The 15,034-nt window shown below is 43.1% G+C and overlaps 3 protein-coding genes across 8 annotated transcripts; 2 read left to right on the forward strand and 1 right to left on the reverse strand.

Annotated features, from left to right (window-relative positions):
* Positions 1 to 340: 340 nt before the first annotated feature.
* LOC108155827 (probable arginine--tRNA ligase, mitochondrial) lies at positions 341 to 3,372 on the forward strand. Its single transcript, XM_017286932.2, has 4 exons — positions 341 to 445; positions 506 to 1,670; positions 1,729 to 2,095; positions 2,160 to 3,372. Exons 1-4 carry the CDS (start codon positions 413 to 415, stop codon positions 2,311 to 2,313), a joined length of 1,719 nt encoding a protein of 572 aa, XP_017142421.1. The 5' UTR covers positions 341 to 412; the 3' UTR covers positions 2,314 to 3,372.
* LOC108155828 (28S ribosomal protein S9, mitochondrial) lies at positions 2,328 to 14,995 on the reverse strand. The gene is made up of 7 exons (XM_017286933.2): positions 14,858 to 14,995; positions 14,552 to 14,770; positions 14,325 to 14,498; positions 14,177 to 14,262; positions 13,755 to 14,115; positions 2,575 to 2,737; positions 2,328 to 2,486 (listed from the first exon to the last, which is right to left on the reverse strand). The coding sequence occupies exons 1-7, from the start codon at positions 14,951 to 14,953 to the stop codon at positions 2,395 to 2,397; spliced, it is 1,191 nt and encodes a 396-aa protein (XP_017142422.1). The 5' UTR covers positions 14,954 to 14,995; the 3' UTR covers positions 2,328 to 2,394.
* On the forward strand, positions 4,565 to 13,730 carry LOC108155824 (transient receptor potential channel pyrexia). Of its 6 annotated transcripts, none has more exons than XM_033389921.1 (4): positions 4,565 to 4,933; positions 7,251 to 7,626; positions 10,379 to 11,747; positions 11,817 to 13,730. In XM_033389921.1, the coding sequence occupies exons 2-4, from the start codon at positions 7,508 to 7,510 to the stop codon at positions 13,323 to 13,325; spliced, it is 2,997 nt and encodes a 998-aa protein (XP_033245812.1). In that variant the 5' UTR covers positions 4,565 to 4,933; positions 7,251 to 7,507; the 3' UTR covers positions 13,326 to 13,730. The 6 variants fall into 6 exon arrangements, with proteins under 6 accessions (XP_033245812.1, XP_017142402.1, XP_017142403.1 ...); XM_017286913.2 differs by having other exon boundaries at positions 4,565 to 4,827; XM_017286914.2 differs by having other exon boundaries at positions 4,565 to 4,816.
* Positions 14,996 to 15,034: the final 39 nt, after the last annotated feature.

Consider the following 15,034-nt stretch of genomic DNA (forward strand, 5'->3'; position numbering starts at 1 on the left):
ACCTTTTTTGTTTAAACCTTCAGTAAAAGGGATTTCTTTTCTTTTCATTTCTTGTAGGAAATTGATTCATAAATCGGATTAAATTATGTGTACAGGGCTGAGAGTCTTAGCTAGATGGTATCATCAAATCGAATATCGAAATCGAGGAATATGATTTCCGATCATGCACAGGGAACGATTAACCCTTTGTCGACCAGTAGGTATTTAAATACATAAACGAATATTATGAATCTTGCGTAATTTTAGCGCAGTTCAGGTAAAAGAGATCATGGTGTATTTATAGTGAAGACGAATGATAGGATGGATCTACAAGAAGAACTTACAAGCAGTATTATTCTCCGCTGTTGAACTCAAGTCGTTTAGCTATTTATAAAGAGGGGGGTAAAGTGGGTTAAACTTGTTTACAAATGAAATGATACGGATTCGTCGCGCTATTTCCGAGCAGGTGAGCTCTTAAAACCATTAAATATCAATATATTAACTCTCCCGAGACTCCTTCCTGTAGCTGCCGCAGCTGAAGAACATTTACCATGCCCTGGAAGTGCCCCTGAAGAAGCAGCAGCTGCAAAATGCCCAGCGACCGACTCTGGAATGGACTCTGCCGGCTTCCATTGCGCAACAGGAGCAGGAGCTGCTGGATTCCCTGAGGAGTCACACCTTCGATGCCACCTACATAGAGAAGGTGCGTGTAGTGCCCAGCGCTGGACGCAGTGCCGCCAAAGTGGAATTCCAGCTGCAGCCGCAGTCATTTGTGGAGCAGCTACTCCGGAAAAGACAGCCGGAGGCTCTGCCACTCTCCCCGACCGACGAGCATGTGGTTGTGGAGTACAGTTCCCCCAATATCGCCAAACCTTTCCATGTGGGCCACCTGCGCTCTACGATCATTGGCAATGTGCTGGCCAATCTCCACCAGCATTTGGGATACCGCACCACGCGCCTTAATTACCTCGGAGATTGGGGCACACAATTTGGGCTCCTGGCGCTGGGCGTTCAGCTGAACAATGTCAGCGATAAGGACATGCAGAGAGCACCCATAGAGACACTTTACAGATCTTATGTGGCCGCCAATAAAGCGGCTGAGGAGAACCCAGAAATTGCACAGCGAGCGAGGGACCTCTTCACAGCCCTGGAGGCAGGAACAGACGACGCGATGGCCCAACAATGGCAGCAGTATCGACAGTACACCATTGAAGAGCTCTCGGGGGTCTACAATCGGTTGGGCGTCCACTTTGACAGCTACGAATGGGAGTCGCAGTACTCCCAGCAGCAAATCAGTGAAGTTCTGGAGAAGCTACGGTCTGCAGGAATTCTCCAGCGAGAAGTGGATGGCCGCGAGATTGTGGTGGTGGATGATCGACGCATTCCAGTGATCAAAAGCGATGGCTCTACGTTGTATCTGGCAAGGGATATAGCTGCTCTCCTCGAGCGTCACTCGCGTCTGCAGTTCTCCCGCATTCTCTATGTTGTGGACAATGGCCAGGCAGATCATTTCAATGCCTTATTCAAGACAACCGCTGCCTTGGACAAACGATTGAGTCTGGAGCAGCTAAAGCATGTGAAATTCGGCCGGATTCATGGTATGAGCACGCGCCAGGGCAAGGCAATCTTTCTGCGGGATGTCCTGGACGAAGCACGCGATGTGATGCGAGAGAAGCGAATTCAAACACCAAGTATGTAGCGGCAAAGCATCATTCTATAAGAATTCATTCTTGATAATCATTTTTTTAGCCACCAGATCGAATAGCTCTCTGGACGATGAAGATGTCTGTGATATCCTGGGTGTTTCCGCCGTCCTCGTGAATGTCCTCAAGCAGCGTCGGCAACGCGATCATGAATTCAGCTGGCAGCATGCTCTTCAAGTCAATGGGGATACGGGCATTAAGCTCCAGTACACACACTGCCGGCTGCATAGCCTTTTGGAGAACTTCAAGGATATAGACCTGGAAAACATTAGACCCGATTGGCAGCATTACAGCCAGGAGCCAGTGGATGCCTTGGATCTGCTGTATGAGCTGGCGCGTTTTGATCAATGCATTTGGCAATCCAAAGAGCAATTGGAGGCGTGTGTTCTCGTTAATTATTTGTTTGGTTTGTGGTGCGTATCCTTAAGAATCCTATATACCCAGAAGTATATAATCTGTTCTCTGTACCTCCCCTAGCAATGCCACAAGTCGTGCCCTGAAACGTTTACCTGTAAAGCAGGAGAGCTGTCCGCTGAAGCAATCACAGCGTTTGCTGCTCTTCCAAGCCGCCAAGCGGACCCTGCAGCAGGGGATGCAGCTACTGGGCCTCAGGCCACTCAACCAAATGTAGAGAAGGCGACAATCTTTAACATAGTTTGATATTTATTAAACATTTTAAACTGAAATGCAACGTGAGAGACCTGTGTCCGCCTTAGCGCTTCTTCCACGTGTACTTTCGACGTGCTCCTTCCTGTCCGAACTTCTTGCGCTCCCGCCGGCGATAGTCACGTGTCAGCAGACCGGCTGCAATAAAAGCATGCAACATAAATGGCAACAATTAGCGGCAAAAAGATAGAGCAGTAGAGGAGGGAGGTTCAGCATCAGAACTTACCCAGACGCATTGACTCAATCATCTCTTGATCAACGAAGCTGCGCAAACACATGGCAATGCCCCAGCGTATGGCACCCGACTGACCGGATGGACCGCCGCCTTCCACATTGGCCTCCACATCGACTTTGCCCATCAATTCGCTGTAGTTCAGCGGGAAGAGCAGCTGAAAAGAACAGACCACAGAGGAAGCACGAATGAAAAGTGGGGCCACCGTTAGATGTCAAGTTCAGATGTCGCCCCCGAGGCATCCATTGTACTATAGAGATCTATATAATAGTTTTAGCTATACTGTATTCCCCCGAATGCGACTGCGAATACGGTAGAACTTCCTGTACAACAATAGATAATGGGCCGAATCGTTAGCCAAATTAAATGTCTGTTAGCCGCAGGCACTGCAACAAATTGTTGCATGTTTGCCCTTGGGGGCGGCTCGTCAACTACGGCTAGTGTGAACTGTGCGATGTCTCTCTAACAGTAGGTGTGATGCAAATTATAAGTGCATTTGGCAGAGGTCTGGGGATAATTGCAGAGCCGCAGGCAAGGCTCAGCGGCACGCGCTGCCCTCCCAGTCGTTAATAGTAGGGGGAAATACAGAACAAATGTAGAAAACAAAAGTATTTTTAATTCAAAATTGTGTAACTCTTGAATGAAAGCTTTTCTCGTTTGTAAAAGTAAAGAAAGGTGGGTATAATATCTATAAGTATGAAAAAGGAATGGTATTTCTTTGGTAATATTAAAGGATTCTTCCCTTCAATAAGATATAACTTATATAAAGAATTACAATAATCAAGAACTAAATTATGGATGATCTAAGACCAAATAGGAAAGGTTCCGTCGGGGCAGCACTTCATATAGGGAATCGATTGATGGTTTCTGAGTATAAGAAAAGTATCTAGTAATTAATTCTGGAACATCGTAGTTAAATTCAGAGAAAGAATTATTGACAGAATGAAGATAGCTTCTCTATTAAATTAATTCCCCAATCACCTGCTAAATTCTGGGAAATCTTACAATTAATATCACATTTGTTGCATACATTAAACACCCCGAAAAAAAAACCCACTGTGACGCCAGTTTCAAAGTTCACATAATCCCACAGATCAGATCACAACAAATCGTATTTCAAATTCTGAATTTGGTTTTTAGAGCGTCAGAGATCTGTCGATCCGATTGCGTGGGAAATAAAGTCCAAGCCCCCCTTGGCACAATGGTCCACGGCACACAGACAATAAACGTTATGATTAAAAAACAATAAACAATAAAAACCTCAACAATCAAACGGGGGACAGGCAATTTTTTAACTCGTTTTTTGGTAAACCAAATTGACAAACGACAATCAATCAAATCAAAAGATTTTCGAGATGAGAGAGCGCCCGGACAAATTTGTGATTTGTTTAAACAAATTGCTAGACAGATGACTTCACGCTACAGCGAGAAACATTAAAAGGCTTTAGGATTGCGAACAAGATTTTTAAATTAATGTACACACACAATTAACGACAGCAAAAAAATGCTATAAAAATAGCAACCAATTTGCAGAAAATGTGACGAGGCGCATTCACACACAAGAGATCAAAACTGGTTTATAATCCCCAAAACGCCCCCATAATCGTTAGGGGTTCCCGCAACCCAATTTCAGTACCAATTTTCTCAGAAAGATATGGGGGTAGTTGGTGGTTCCAGATTCTCTTAGGAACTTAAGGGACACCTTCCTGTGGTCTTCCCCCAGACATTTCTACTAGAACACTCTCCATCTTTCTCAAGATTATGTGGAGGGGTAAATTCTTTAGACAGCCGGGCATTTTGCTGGCACTTCAAGAATATTCGCGGGTACCTTTTATTATGATTTAAATGAATTTTATAGTTTGACACATCCAACGACGACGACATCTTCGTGGGCTATCGTCGTCGTACAGCCGTAAAAGACAGTCACATTGTATGTCGGACTACATATAGTATATATACTAAGTGTACTGTATCTACATCTTCATTGACGCGTCGCTCGGGGGCTTAGTTTTGGACACAGAGCCGGAGACAAACGGAGAACAGAATATCATTTTGGCGCAGTTCTTTTTATCAGTCGATTCAACGTCGTTGAGCGTCCGCGTCTCAAGTGTCGGAAAATTTGTTGAAGGAAAACTGTCTATAAAAAAAGGAATATCTTTCTTGGGAATAAAATGTCGCGTCGATTAATCAAGCCACGGCACTGGGCCTGTCATTAAAAGAATAATCTAAGACTTGGGTCAATTTAAAGTGAAATATTATGTAGAAAAAGGACTCAGAAAGGCGCAAGAAAATAGTAGAGTTTTGAATGAAGAAAGTCTCTTGAATATTTCTTCGAAATTCAATTTAATTAGTGGTGAAAGATCTATAAATCTGTTGTACATAAATTGAATTAAAATTCTATTAAAATAAAGATGAAAGATATATCTATAAACGTGTTCTAGAGCAATCTATTCATTTAATTAGCTACAATCATTGAAATATCTGCACAAATAAACGCTCTTTAGATCTGTGATAATACTACGAAATGGAATGGAAAGCCCCGCTCATGAATAACAATTGAGATTTGTTTACTACGTTTGTTATCCTTTAATTGGTGCACTATGGCACACAAAATTCAATTGCAAACTGCATGCACACATGAGAGATAGATCTAGTAGTAGGTCTATACTCTATGTACTACATCTCTCTCTCTCCGTATCTGTCTCTGTCTCTATATAACCGACTGCGGGCATGCGATTCAGGTTCAAGGGCATTATGAAAGCAACGCAACAAATAAAAACTTAGCTCGGGCCAATGCGTTTGCTCTGCCCCCCCTCTCGCCGACCCCCTGGACACAGCATTGTATCCACAAAAGAAAAAGTAAGAAAATAAGAACTCAAATTGATTTCAATTATAATTGAATCAACGCTCGAGCGATAAGAAATACACGAGAAAGTATAGTAAGCGACCGACGAGTACAATCGTCCGTCCGTCCGATCGCTCGATGGCGTCGCAGTTTTCCCAAAATGGCCGTCGCAGCCGACCAGCAGCAAAATGGCGCTTCCGGGCCATCCGTCGATCGGCAATTAAAATCAACAACAAAAGCGTGCCGCTCCGTTCCGTTCCGTTCCACTCTCCGATAATCATTTGCTCTATTTAAAGCATACAATACAAAAGGTATTTTTTTCGTACCTTCTGGCTTTTTGTCAGTGCGAAAAATTCATCAAAAATGTATTAATTGTTTGCAACTGCAAACTGTAATCACACGGGGGCGTTTTTGTTAAAACCAATATTTGTTTATGATGTTAGCGACTTTTGGACTCGACGCGAAGCGACTCCCTTGCCCCCCGCACCTTGTGGCCACAGACAAACGATAACCAGCAGACCACAACAGATCGATCTCCTCTGGTCTATGGAGCTCCGAAAACTGGTTTCTCAACTACGCACAGAATTTGATTAATTTGCTCGCATAATTTAGCCAGCCCAGTCTCCGATCTTTTGGCCTGCCTTGTTTATCACCAGATTTGTCTAATAAGTCAGCAAAAATTTGTACGCAAAGAAAGTTTTTCAGTTGCCGGGCAAACAATCTCAACTTCTTCTTTTTGTTGAATGCCGATTGTTTATGTGTTTTTTATTTTTGTTTATATTTTTGCGAAACAGGTTGAAAAGATTTCCAGAAATTCTTGGTGGTAATACGATACCAGATGTAAAATCCAGTAAATGGAACCTAAACAAACTTAACGCTTCGTTGGATAATTGAGATTTGAGATTTCAGACAACAATTAACTCGATTCTGTGCCAATAGTTATGCAAATAAGCTGTAAAAATATTAGAAAATTAGTTCGTCATAGTTTTCCTCGACTCTGCTTACAGTTTTCTTCGGGCAAAAGACATCTAAAGATATACATATATATATTTAAACAATAAATAAAATAATCTAACGAAAAGATAAGCCAAAGATGAGATTAAGATAAGAAACAGGAAATAAGAAAGAGATTAAAATATAAGTACAACAAAAAGAAGCAAGAAAACAGCTCATAAGAATAGATACAAAAATACTTTAAAAACCTTTTCTTAACTTCCATTCTCGAACCGCTCCTGGACTGCTTTTAGAGGAATTTGCACTCCACACTGAATGAATAAGTCTGTAAACTTTGCCTCTCTCTTTGACATAAATTGTAAATAATCTGAACAAACAAAAAGCAAGCAAAAAACTTAAGCAAACATAGTGCATGGTTTGGGTCCAGAGAGGGGCTAGTAGTACTAGAAAAAAGGCAGAGAGACATCCCCCTTTGACAAGAACCAGTAGCAGTTGAAGATAAATCTCCCCAGATTGTCTGGCTATCACTATGATTATGATGATGCTATGATGATGCTGGTAGAGGCGGCTTATCGCTGCGTCAAATGGCAGGCGGGCGCTTAGATAACAGACCAACAACCGCCAAACGAGTGGAGTGGAGTGGAGTGGAGTGTCGCATTCAACGCAGATCAGAGCCAAAATTTGTAGACAGAGTCCAGAGCCTTTTACTCTTAGTTCTCACAATCGAAAATAAACCAAAAGAAGCCTCATATTTGTGCAGATATTTGGAAGAAAGTAAACTGGAAAGATCTCTTTCATTCAGTTGGACTTGGACGCTCTGCGGGAGCGATCAACCAACCTATAAACTTTCCATCCAAACTATCTTTTGCAGAGACTCAATCCAGTATGAAAATTGGGCTATAAATTAACGCTTCGATCCCCGTTTGGAAAGTAACACTGTTCGTTTATTTATTGGCAATTGCAACGCATCGACAACGGTCTTAGCCACAAAGTGCATTGAATTCCGTTGAGTGTTTTAGCGCATTTTTGCGCGTTTTGATTCACCAACAAAAAACAACGACGACAGAGACAAAGACAGCGACAGCGACAACCAACCATCGACTGGCCATCGTCATCGCCGTCAACACCATGGAGAATCTTGGCTATAAGGAGGGCAGTACGAAACCCCGTCGCATGACACGTTCCATCAGTGTCGTTACCAAGACCGAAGTGGAACAGCCGCTCAATGAGAATAATGCAAATAACCGGTAAGTGCCACCGATTCGAAAATAAAACGAAGTGGAAGCCAGCTTCTGCCTCTGTTGCAGTTTACACTGAAACTTGACAGATCTTATATGTAAGACTCCCCCCCAGATAATAGCAATAATACAGAATATGAGAATGTGTTTGCCAAAACCCGAAAAACAAAGACACGGAAGCGATTTCATGATTTATGTGACAAATTGAATAAATGGCAATGGACCTGCAATCAAAAATAAAGTAAAAAAGATCTTCTACCGAGAGAACAACAACCTTTTTTGTGGGGATTGTTTCTGGAAAGTTTTCACGTGCAAAAATTACATTAGATTAACATTTGAATTACTTCACAAGCCAGCAGTCGAGTTAATTATTACGAAATTGCCATTGAACGGGAACAAAATTAAATACAATTACTATAATAATAAAATAAATAAAAACCAACCAAAGTGTAGGAGAAACCAATTTGTAAATCGGAAACGACTTTTCTTTACATATTTGGAACGTAAAAAGTTAAAAGTTTCTGTGGAAAATCCTTTAAATACCATGGAATCAAGGCAAAACTGCCTATATCTTCTTTTTTCCTTTTTAAAACACTAAAAAGCAGCTTTAAAGATATCTCACAATATTAAACTTATATTTTGCTGGTTCTTTGTTTAATATTTTTCCATTTATTGCACAATATATCTTTAAAAAAATTCCCGATTTAAAGCGACACTATTTCCAATATCCTTTTACCAAAGAAAAGGGGAAGAAATAGGATTTGAAACTATGGAGAACTTCTGAGAAACAAAATTCCATCCAAACATAAAGAGGTTCAGAGCTGATTAAAAACATACAGATCTTAAAAGTTGCAAAGACTTTTTGGTGATATGTTGCTGGGTTAGTACCCTTATATATCTTTCACCGAATTAAAGGATCTTCTAACAAAGAAAATACCCAAAACTTGAACACTTTCCAAAGACCAACTCTCAAAAATCCAAAACGATTTCCACACCCACTCGAAATCACAAATAATTTACAAATTATTTTTGGCCATCTCTTGCTCTCTCTCTCTCTCTCTGTGTGTGGAGCTCTCTCCTCTATATAGGGTTCTCTCTACGAGATCTCTCCGCGATTCTCTCTGTAGTTTACCTCTCTTTAAATCTCGATTGACGACTTAACCAACGGCTTATGGTTTTTCATCAAGCTCTCAGTCCGGTCAGTCGGCAGTCGGTTTTGGAACAACAATGCAGGCGGACGCGTTTGTGGCTTGACTGAAAATTTAAACGAAAAACCTAAAAAGCTAAAACGCGTTCGTAGTGATTATAAAACCAACAAAAACCAGACACACACACAGACACACTCACACAAAAATTGAAAAATAGAAAAACTGTAGAATAGAAACAAGCAACAACAAAACGGAAGTGAAAAATTCGCGTTTTTTCACACAACATTTTTGCATTTTCCGCCCGTTAGAGATGAACACAATTGTATAATCACCACAAAAGGCTTCCATTGTAAGCCACTTGTCCCGTTCCGTTCCGTTCGAGTACAACCCCCCAACCCCCCCAACCACCCCCTTTTCGATCCGATCCGGTCCGGTCCGTAGTCCGTATGGCATTCGGCGGTGCTTTGTCTCCCATGTATTTTGGAAATGAAATTAGAAATTGAAAATAGCTCATTGGCGAATTGGCATCATCCGTGGATATGGCTGCAAACGGTGTACGTATTTTAAATGTGAGATAAAGAGAGAGAGAGAGAGAGAGAGAGTTAAGCTAAGTGATCAACAAAGAAAAGGCAGGGTAGCCAGCCCTTACCCCCACTGTAAAAGCCACCCAAAAGTTATACAACAAGTGCATGGACAAGGTCTAAAATTATGCAAAAAATAAAATACATATCAGCCATAAAGCGACTCAAGCTTTGGTCTTGGACTTCGCCAGAGATCACAGCCGGCACTCGGACAATCCATCAAAAAAAAACAACAACTAAATATATCGCCAAAGTTGGCATAACTCTGAAAGCAAGAAAAATAAAATAAAATTATTTAAAATTATTCATGCTCTCAGCAAACAAAACAGAGTCTCGAACTCTAGTGCTCTCAGTGCCATTTACAAGCAATGAAAAACAGATTTACAATCTATAAAAAACAGAGATGAGAGCCAGACAACTGCGACTTTATCTTATGCTTCAAGTTTTAATTCAAAGTGTATGAATCATTAACCATTCGGAAACTAATGGTAGAACTTATTAAAACATATGTCTGTAAGCAGTTGGAGAAGTTTTCTGAACAAAAACAAACAATTCAGAGTTCTTAATGGACTTTTAAGAAAAACAAAGCTGAGACAAAGACAAAATATGTCAAAGATCCTTAACAATTCGGTAATTAATGGAATACCTTTTTTGATATCAAAACAAAGAAAATAGTGATTTTTGAATGTGGAGAAATTCTTTAAAAAAATGAAATTTTTTCTTATAGCAAAACGGAAGAAAATAATTATTTTTAAGTGCGGAAAATTAAGTAATTAATGGTATAACTTTGATGATCTTTAAATGTGTTTCAAAATAGTAGCTTCAAAATAAACGAATTTTATTCGTTTACCAAAGATATATTTATAGTTAACCAAAGACATGTTGTTAATAAGTACACTAATCTATACCTTAGAGTTCTTTCTACACCAAACCCCCCACTTGTTTCCACAAATGAGATAAACGTGTGTCAAACCCGAGACTAATTAAATTTCTATGTTCCACCAATACAAAACTATCTTTCACTAATCATAGAAAAACATCTCTTCAACATAGCTTCAAATCGATTCCACCCAACCTGATGGTGCGATGGCGGAATAACAACACGGACGCCATGATCGAAGCCCAGTATCCGACAGCTGGAGAATTCGAATACATGGAGTGTGGACCGTCGCCGCCGGCGGAGAGTGCACCGTCAATGTACGACAGCTTCGAGGAGCCCACCAGCGAGCTGAGCGTTCAGATCTGCAATGATACGCTCCGGATTAGTCTCATCGATCAGATGAAGAGCGCCACCGGGCGAGTACGTTTATTCGAGGACATTGAGCAAGGCAATGTGGTGGCCGAGAGCACGAAGACGCACTTTGAGTCCGCCTCGAAATTGGAGAAGAATCTATGCTATTTGTGGGCCGCGTTTCTCAAGCGATGGGACCTCATCGAAGGCCTGATGGAGGTGGGTGCCGATCTGCACTTTTGCGATCAGAATGGCATCTCCTCCATGCATTTGGCGGCCTTCAGCGGATGCCTGGCTACGCTGGGATTGCTCGTCTCCAAGGGAATGAATGTGAATCTGCAGTCCAAGTGCTATACCCCACTGCATTGTGCCGCCTTTGGCAATGCCGCTGAGGCGGCCAAGTTCCTGATCAACAATGGGGCCGACATCACCAAGGACACCAATAAACCGAACTGCGAGGAGAGTCTCCTGCACTGCGCCGTGCGTTCGAATGCCCTCGAGTGTCTGCAGATCTTCATAAGCGAGGGAGCCGACGTTAACTCCCTGAAGCCGAATGGCACCAATGCTATCCATTTGGCCGCCGATCTGGGCAATATGCAGTGCCTCGAGGCCCTGCTCAATGCCCCCAATGCGGATGCGAATGTAAGGATCTGCATTCGAGAGAAGGAGTCGACGGCTCTGCATCTCGCTGCGGATGAGGGAAACGTGGAGTGTGTGGACCTGCTGCTGGCCAAGGGCGCGGATGCCAAGTTAAAGAACCATCGAGGCTTTACGCCGCTCCATCTGGCCGCACGCACTTCGAGCCTGGAGTGCGTGGAGTCGCTGCTGAGGAACGGGAATGCCGATGCCAATGCCGAGGACTTTGATCATCGCACGCCGCTCCACGCGGCGGTGGGAAAGTCAGAGAATGCCTACGACATCATGGAGACACTCATCCAGTGGGGTGCCAATGTCAATCACAAGGATATCTACGGCTTTACGGCTCTCCATTTGGCTGCGCTGGATGGCCTCGTGCAGTGCGTGGAGATGCTGATATTCCATGGGGCAGATGTAACCACCAAATCGAAGAAGGGCACATCTGCACTGAACGTGATCACCAGGAAGACACCCTCATCGGTGGCCATGATCCGACAGAAGTTGGATGCAGCCATCACGCTGCATCATTCACAGGTGAGTCGCGAAAACACACCTTCAGGCGGCAACATTAGAAGTAATTTAATGTGTGTTCCTCCCGTTTAGGATCCTGTCAATCGTGAGGTGGAACTGGAGCTGGACTTTCGCCAATTGCTGCAGCATTGTCATCCCCGGGAGATTAGCTATCTGAACACCTTTGTCGATGAGGGCCAAAAGGAGATACTAGAGCATCCGCTCTGCTCCTCCTTTCTGTACATCAAATGGGGAAAAATACGCAAATACTACATTGGACGCCTGATCTTCTGCTTCAGCTTTGTGCTCTTCTTAACGCTCTACGTGCTGACGGCTCTTGCCCACAACTGCTACAATGGCAGCAAGGATGACAATACGACCATTCAGGCCCAGGAACTATGCCAAAAGCAGTCCATCCTTGGGGATATGCTGCGCAACAATCCGTTTGTGATGGAAATGCAATGGTGGGTCCTGGTGGCCATCACCATAGTGGAGATATTCCGAAAGGTTTATGGCATTACGGGCTACTCTTCGTTTCGACATTATGTGACACAAGTGGAGAACATAATGGAGTGGTTTGTGATCACAAGCGTTTTTGTCATCTCCTACATCTACACGAACAAGACGTACACCTTTCAGAATCACATTGGCGCCTTTGCTGTGCTGTTGGGATGGACAAATCTCATGCTAATGATCGGACAGCTGCCAGTGTTCGATGTCTATGTGGCCATGTATACCAAGGTCCAGGGGGAGTTTGCCAAGCTCTTTATGGCCTACTCTTGCATGCTGATTGGCTTCACCATTAGCTTTTGTGTGATCTTTCCCTCCTCGTCGTCATTTGCCAATCCATTTATGGGCTTCATATCGGTGCTGGTCATGATGATTGGCGAACAGGATTTATCGCTGCTGATCAACGATCCGGATGGCAAAGATCCACCCTTTCTGCTGGAGGTCAGCGCGCAGATCACCTTTGTGCTGTTTCTACTCTTTGTCACCATAATCCTGATGAATCTTCTCGTGGGCATTGCAGTGCACGATATTCAGGGTCTCAAAAAGACGGCTGGCCTCTCAAAGCTAGTGCGACAGACGAAGCTCATCAGCTACATCGAATCGGCGCTGTTCAATGGATATCTGCCCACTTGGTTGAGGAATCTCTTGCACTACACGGCCTTGGTGTCCCCTCAGGCGTATCGCGTTGTCTTGTGTGTCAAACCGTTGAATCCAAGTGAGAAGCGCCTGCCCAGAGACATTCTAATGAAGGCCTATGAGGTCGGAAAGATGCGCAAACAATTTGGACACACCATATCCTCGAAGAATCCGGCAGAGAACTATCTGTCCTACAAGAACAAGTACAACAACAGCACGAGTAATGGCTGTGCCTCAACGGGCTATGTGCTGGCTGGCGATCCCGACCCAGATGCGGGACAATTCACAACGCTAACGACCAAAATCGATGAGAATGCCGATCGCATCGAGTTCCTCACGCAGGAGATACAGGAACTGAAGCAGGCCCTCATATCGCAGCAACAGCAGGCGAGCAAGGTGATCGATAAGCTGCTGATTGTCATTTCCAATCAGCAAAAGCAGAATCTGCGCAAATAGTTGCTAAAAGCATTTAGTAAAATGATAAAATATTCGCTATATATATATAAATATATGTTTAGAATTGAAGATTTAGATGTTCCCTCCTATTGTGTAAGTGTTTTTGACCCCCCAGATGATTGTTGATATTATCAGAGAAGAAATTTTTGATATCTGTATACTATATACATATATATAGCCATATACCACACCATATTTTATACTATACCATACTATACTATATACTATTATATATATACAACACTATCTGTAATCTAGAGTTTAGATACATTAGAGGAGGCGAGCAGTTTTGATGTGTGGCTGGTTTTAGGCTGTGTCTTTTGTTGTTTCGAAGAAGAATCGTTTAAATCATAATTTATAATCTTAATAAATACATATGCTATATCTATTGTTACAAAGAGAAAAGCCCCCATCCTTCCATCCACTCACCTGTTCCCTGCTGTTTTCGTCCTCAAAGTAGGAGATATCCTGGCCATTGATGCTGATCTTGCCAGTGCCTGGCATTCGAACGGTGACATCCGCACGGGCCGTCTTGCGCAGACACTCATAGGTAGTGATGTACTGACGTCCATGCTTATCGATCTTTGGCTTTGGTACCTCCAGCTGCTTGGACTGGTCCATCAGGGGCTTTAAATAACGTTCAATAAATGCCTTGCTCTTGTAGGCATATGGCGACGCAATCAAACGATCCATTGAGTTGGAAAAGTTCGTGTATTCAATGTCCGCAATGCTCTCCACCAACTGCGTTTCCAGTTGATCTTTGGGCAGAACGTGGAAACCAGCGATTTCTCTGGCAAATAACAGAAAATTCGTATGATAAAACGCTTATGTAATGAACTCGTGATACCTACAGCTTTTGGTTTTCATCAGGCTTTATGCCACGACGCAGCATGCGCTCCTCTAGTTCGTACAATTTGTTGGTTTCCTCCACAATTTCCTGGAATTTTACAAGATAAATATGAATTCTAGTTAAATTAACATCAAATCCAGTTAACTCACATGTAGAAGCTGAAAGAAATTGGGTTTTCCCGTGTAGAACATGCTATGAAACGGCCTGCCCGTCTCATCGAACTCTGCTGCCTTGCGGGCGGGAAAAACTTCCTCTGGTGTCTTCATGGCGGGCCTTGCTTTTGGATCGTACAAACCAGAGGGAAACAGATACGATATGGCCTCCTGCAAAGCACATTTCGTCAGTTAAATACCATATCCTAAAGAGATCTACTTACATCGATGTCTTCCTGGGTAAAGGTCTCGGCATCGGCACCCATCATATTGGCCAAGTGCCGCTTGCCGATTTGGAACTCCAGGTGCTGCGTTTTCATGAACTCGTCGTGCTCGGTGGCACGTTTCAGATAGGCCTTCATGGCTTTGCTGACCTTTTGCTTTTGAATAGCCGCCGGTGAGGCGTGGACCGTCACTTCTGTGGCATATGAAGCCTCCGCCACCTGAGAAGGTTATGCAAACGTTTGGCATTATTGAAGTAACCGAATTGAGCACATAACAAGCTCTATATCTGCACTAGATCTACTTACCGTATGGCCTGCAGGCAGGGCCATTGCCTTGCATGCATTTTGCAGCAGACTTCTGTTAGTTTTTACTAAATTTAAACCAAAAACACGGAGGGCCATGGTTTTAGAGGTGGAGAACTATCGATGGCACTATCGACACTATCGATGGCACTATCGACACTATCGATGGTAGAGCACTAT

The sequence above is a fragment of the Drosophila miranda genome, chromosome 2 (assembly GCF_003369915.1).
Source record: "Drosophila miranda strain MSH22 chromosome 2, D.miranda_PacBio2.1, whole genome shotgun sequence".
NCBI classification, from domain to species: Eukaryota; Metazoa; Arthropoda; class Insecta; order Diptera; family Drosophilidae; genus Drosophila; species Drosophila miranda.

What these genes read in the sequence shown, in the direction of transcription:
- LOC108155828 (XM_017286933.2), bottom strand. Translation starts at nt 14,953, where the DNA reads ATGGCCCTCCGTGTTTTTGGTTTAAATTTAGTAAAAACTAACAGAAGT. An exon ending in CCTGATGAAAACCAAAAGCT is followed by an intron (nt 14,116 to 14,176) that starts GTAGGTATCACG and finishes GTTATTTGCCAG; the next exon opens with AGAAATCGCTGGTTTCCACG. An exon ending in ACGAAAACAGCAGGGAACAG is followed by an intron (nt 2,738 to 13,754) that starts GTGAGTGGATGG and finishes TGTTCTTTTCAG; the next exon opens with CTGCTCTTCCCGCTGAACTA.
- LOC108155827 (XM_017286932.2), top strand. Translation starts at nt 413, where the DNA reads ATGATACGGATTCGTCGCGCTATTTCCGAGCAG. An exon ending in GTCGCGCTATTTCCGAGCAG is followed by an intron (nt 446 to 505) that starts GTGAGCTCTTAA and finishes TCCTTCCTGTAG; the next exon opens with CTGCCGCAGCTGAAGAACAT. An exon ending in GAAGCGAATTCAAACACCAA is followed by an intron (nt 1,671 to 1,728) that starts GTATGTAGCGGC and finishes TCATTTTTTTAG; the next exon opens with CCACCAGATCGAATAGCTCT.
- LOC108155824 (XM_033389921.1), top strand. Translation starts at nt 7,508, where the DNA reads ATGGAGAATCTTGGCTATAAGGAGGGCAGTACGAAACCCCGTCGCATG. An exon ending in GAGAATAATGCAAATAACCG is followed by an intron (nt 7,627 to 10,378) that starts GTAAGTGCCACC and finishes CACTAATCATAG; the next exon opens with AAAAACATCTCTTCAACATA. An exon ending in TCACGCTGCATCATTCACAG is followed by an intron (nt 11,748 to 11,816) that starts GTGAGTCGCGAA and finishes CCTCCCGTTTAG; the next exon opens with GATCCTGTCAATCGTGAGGT.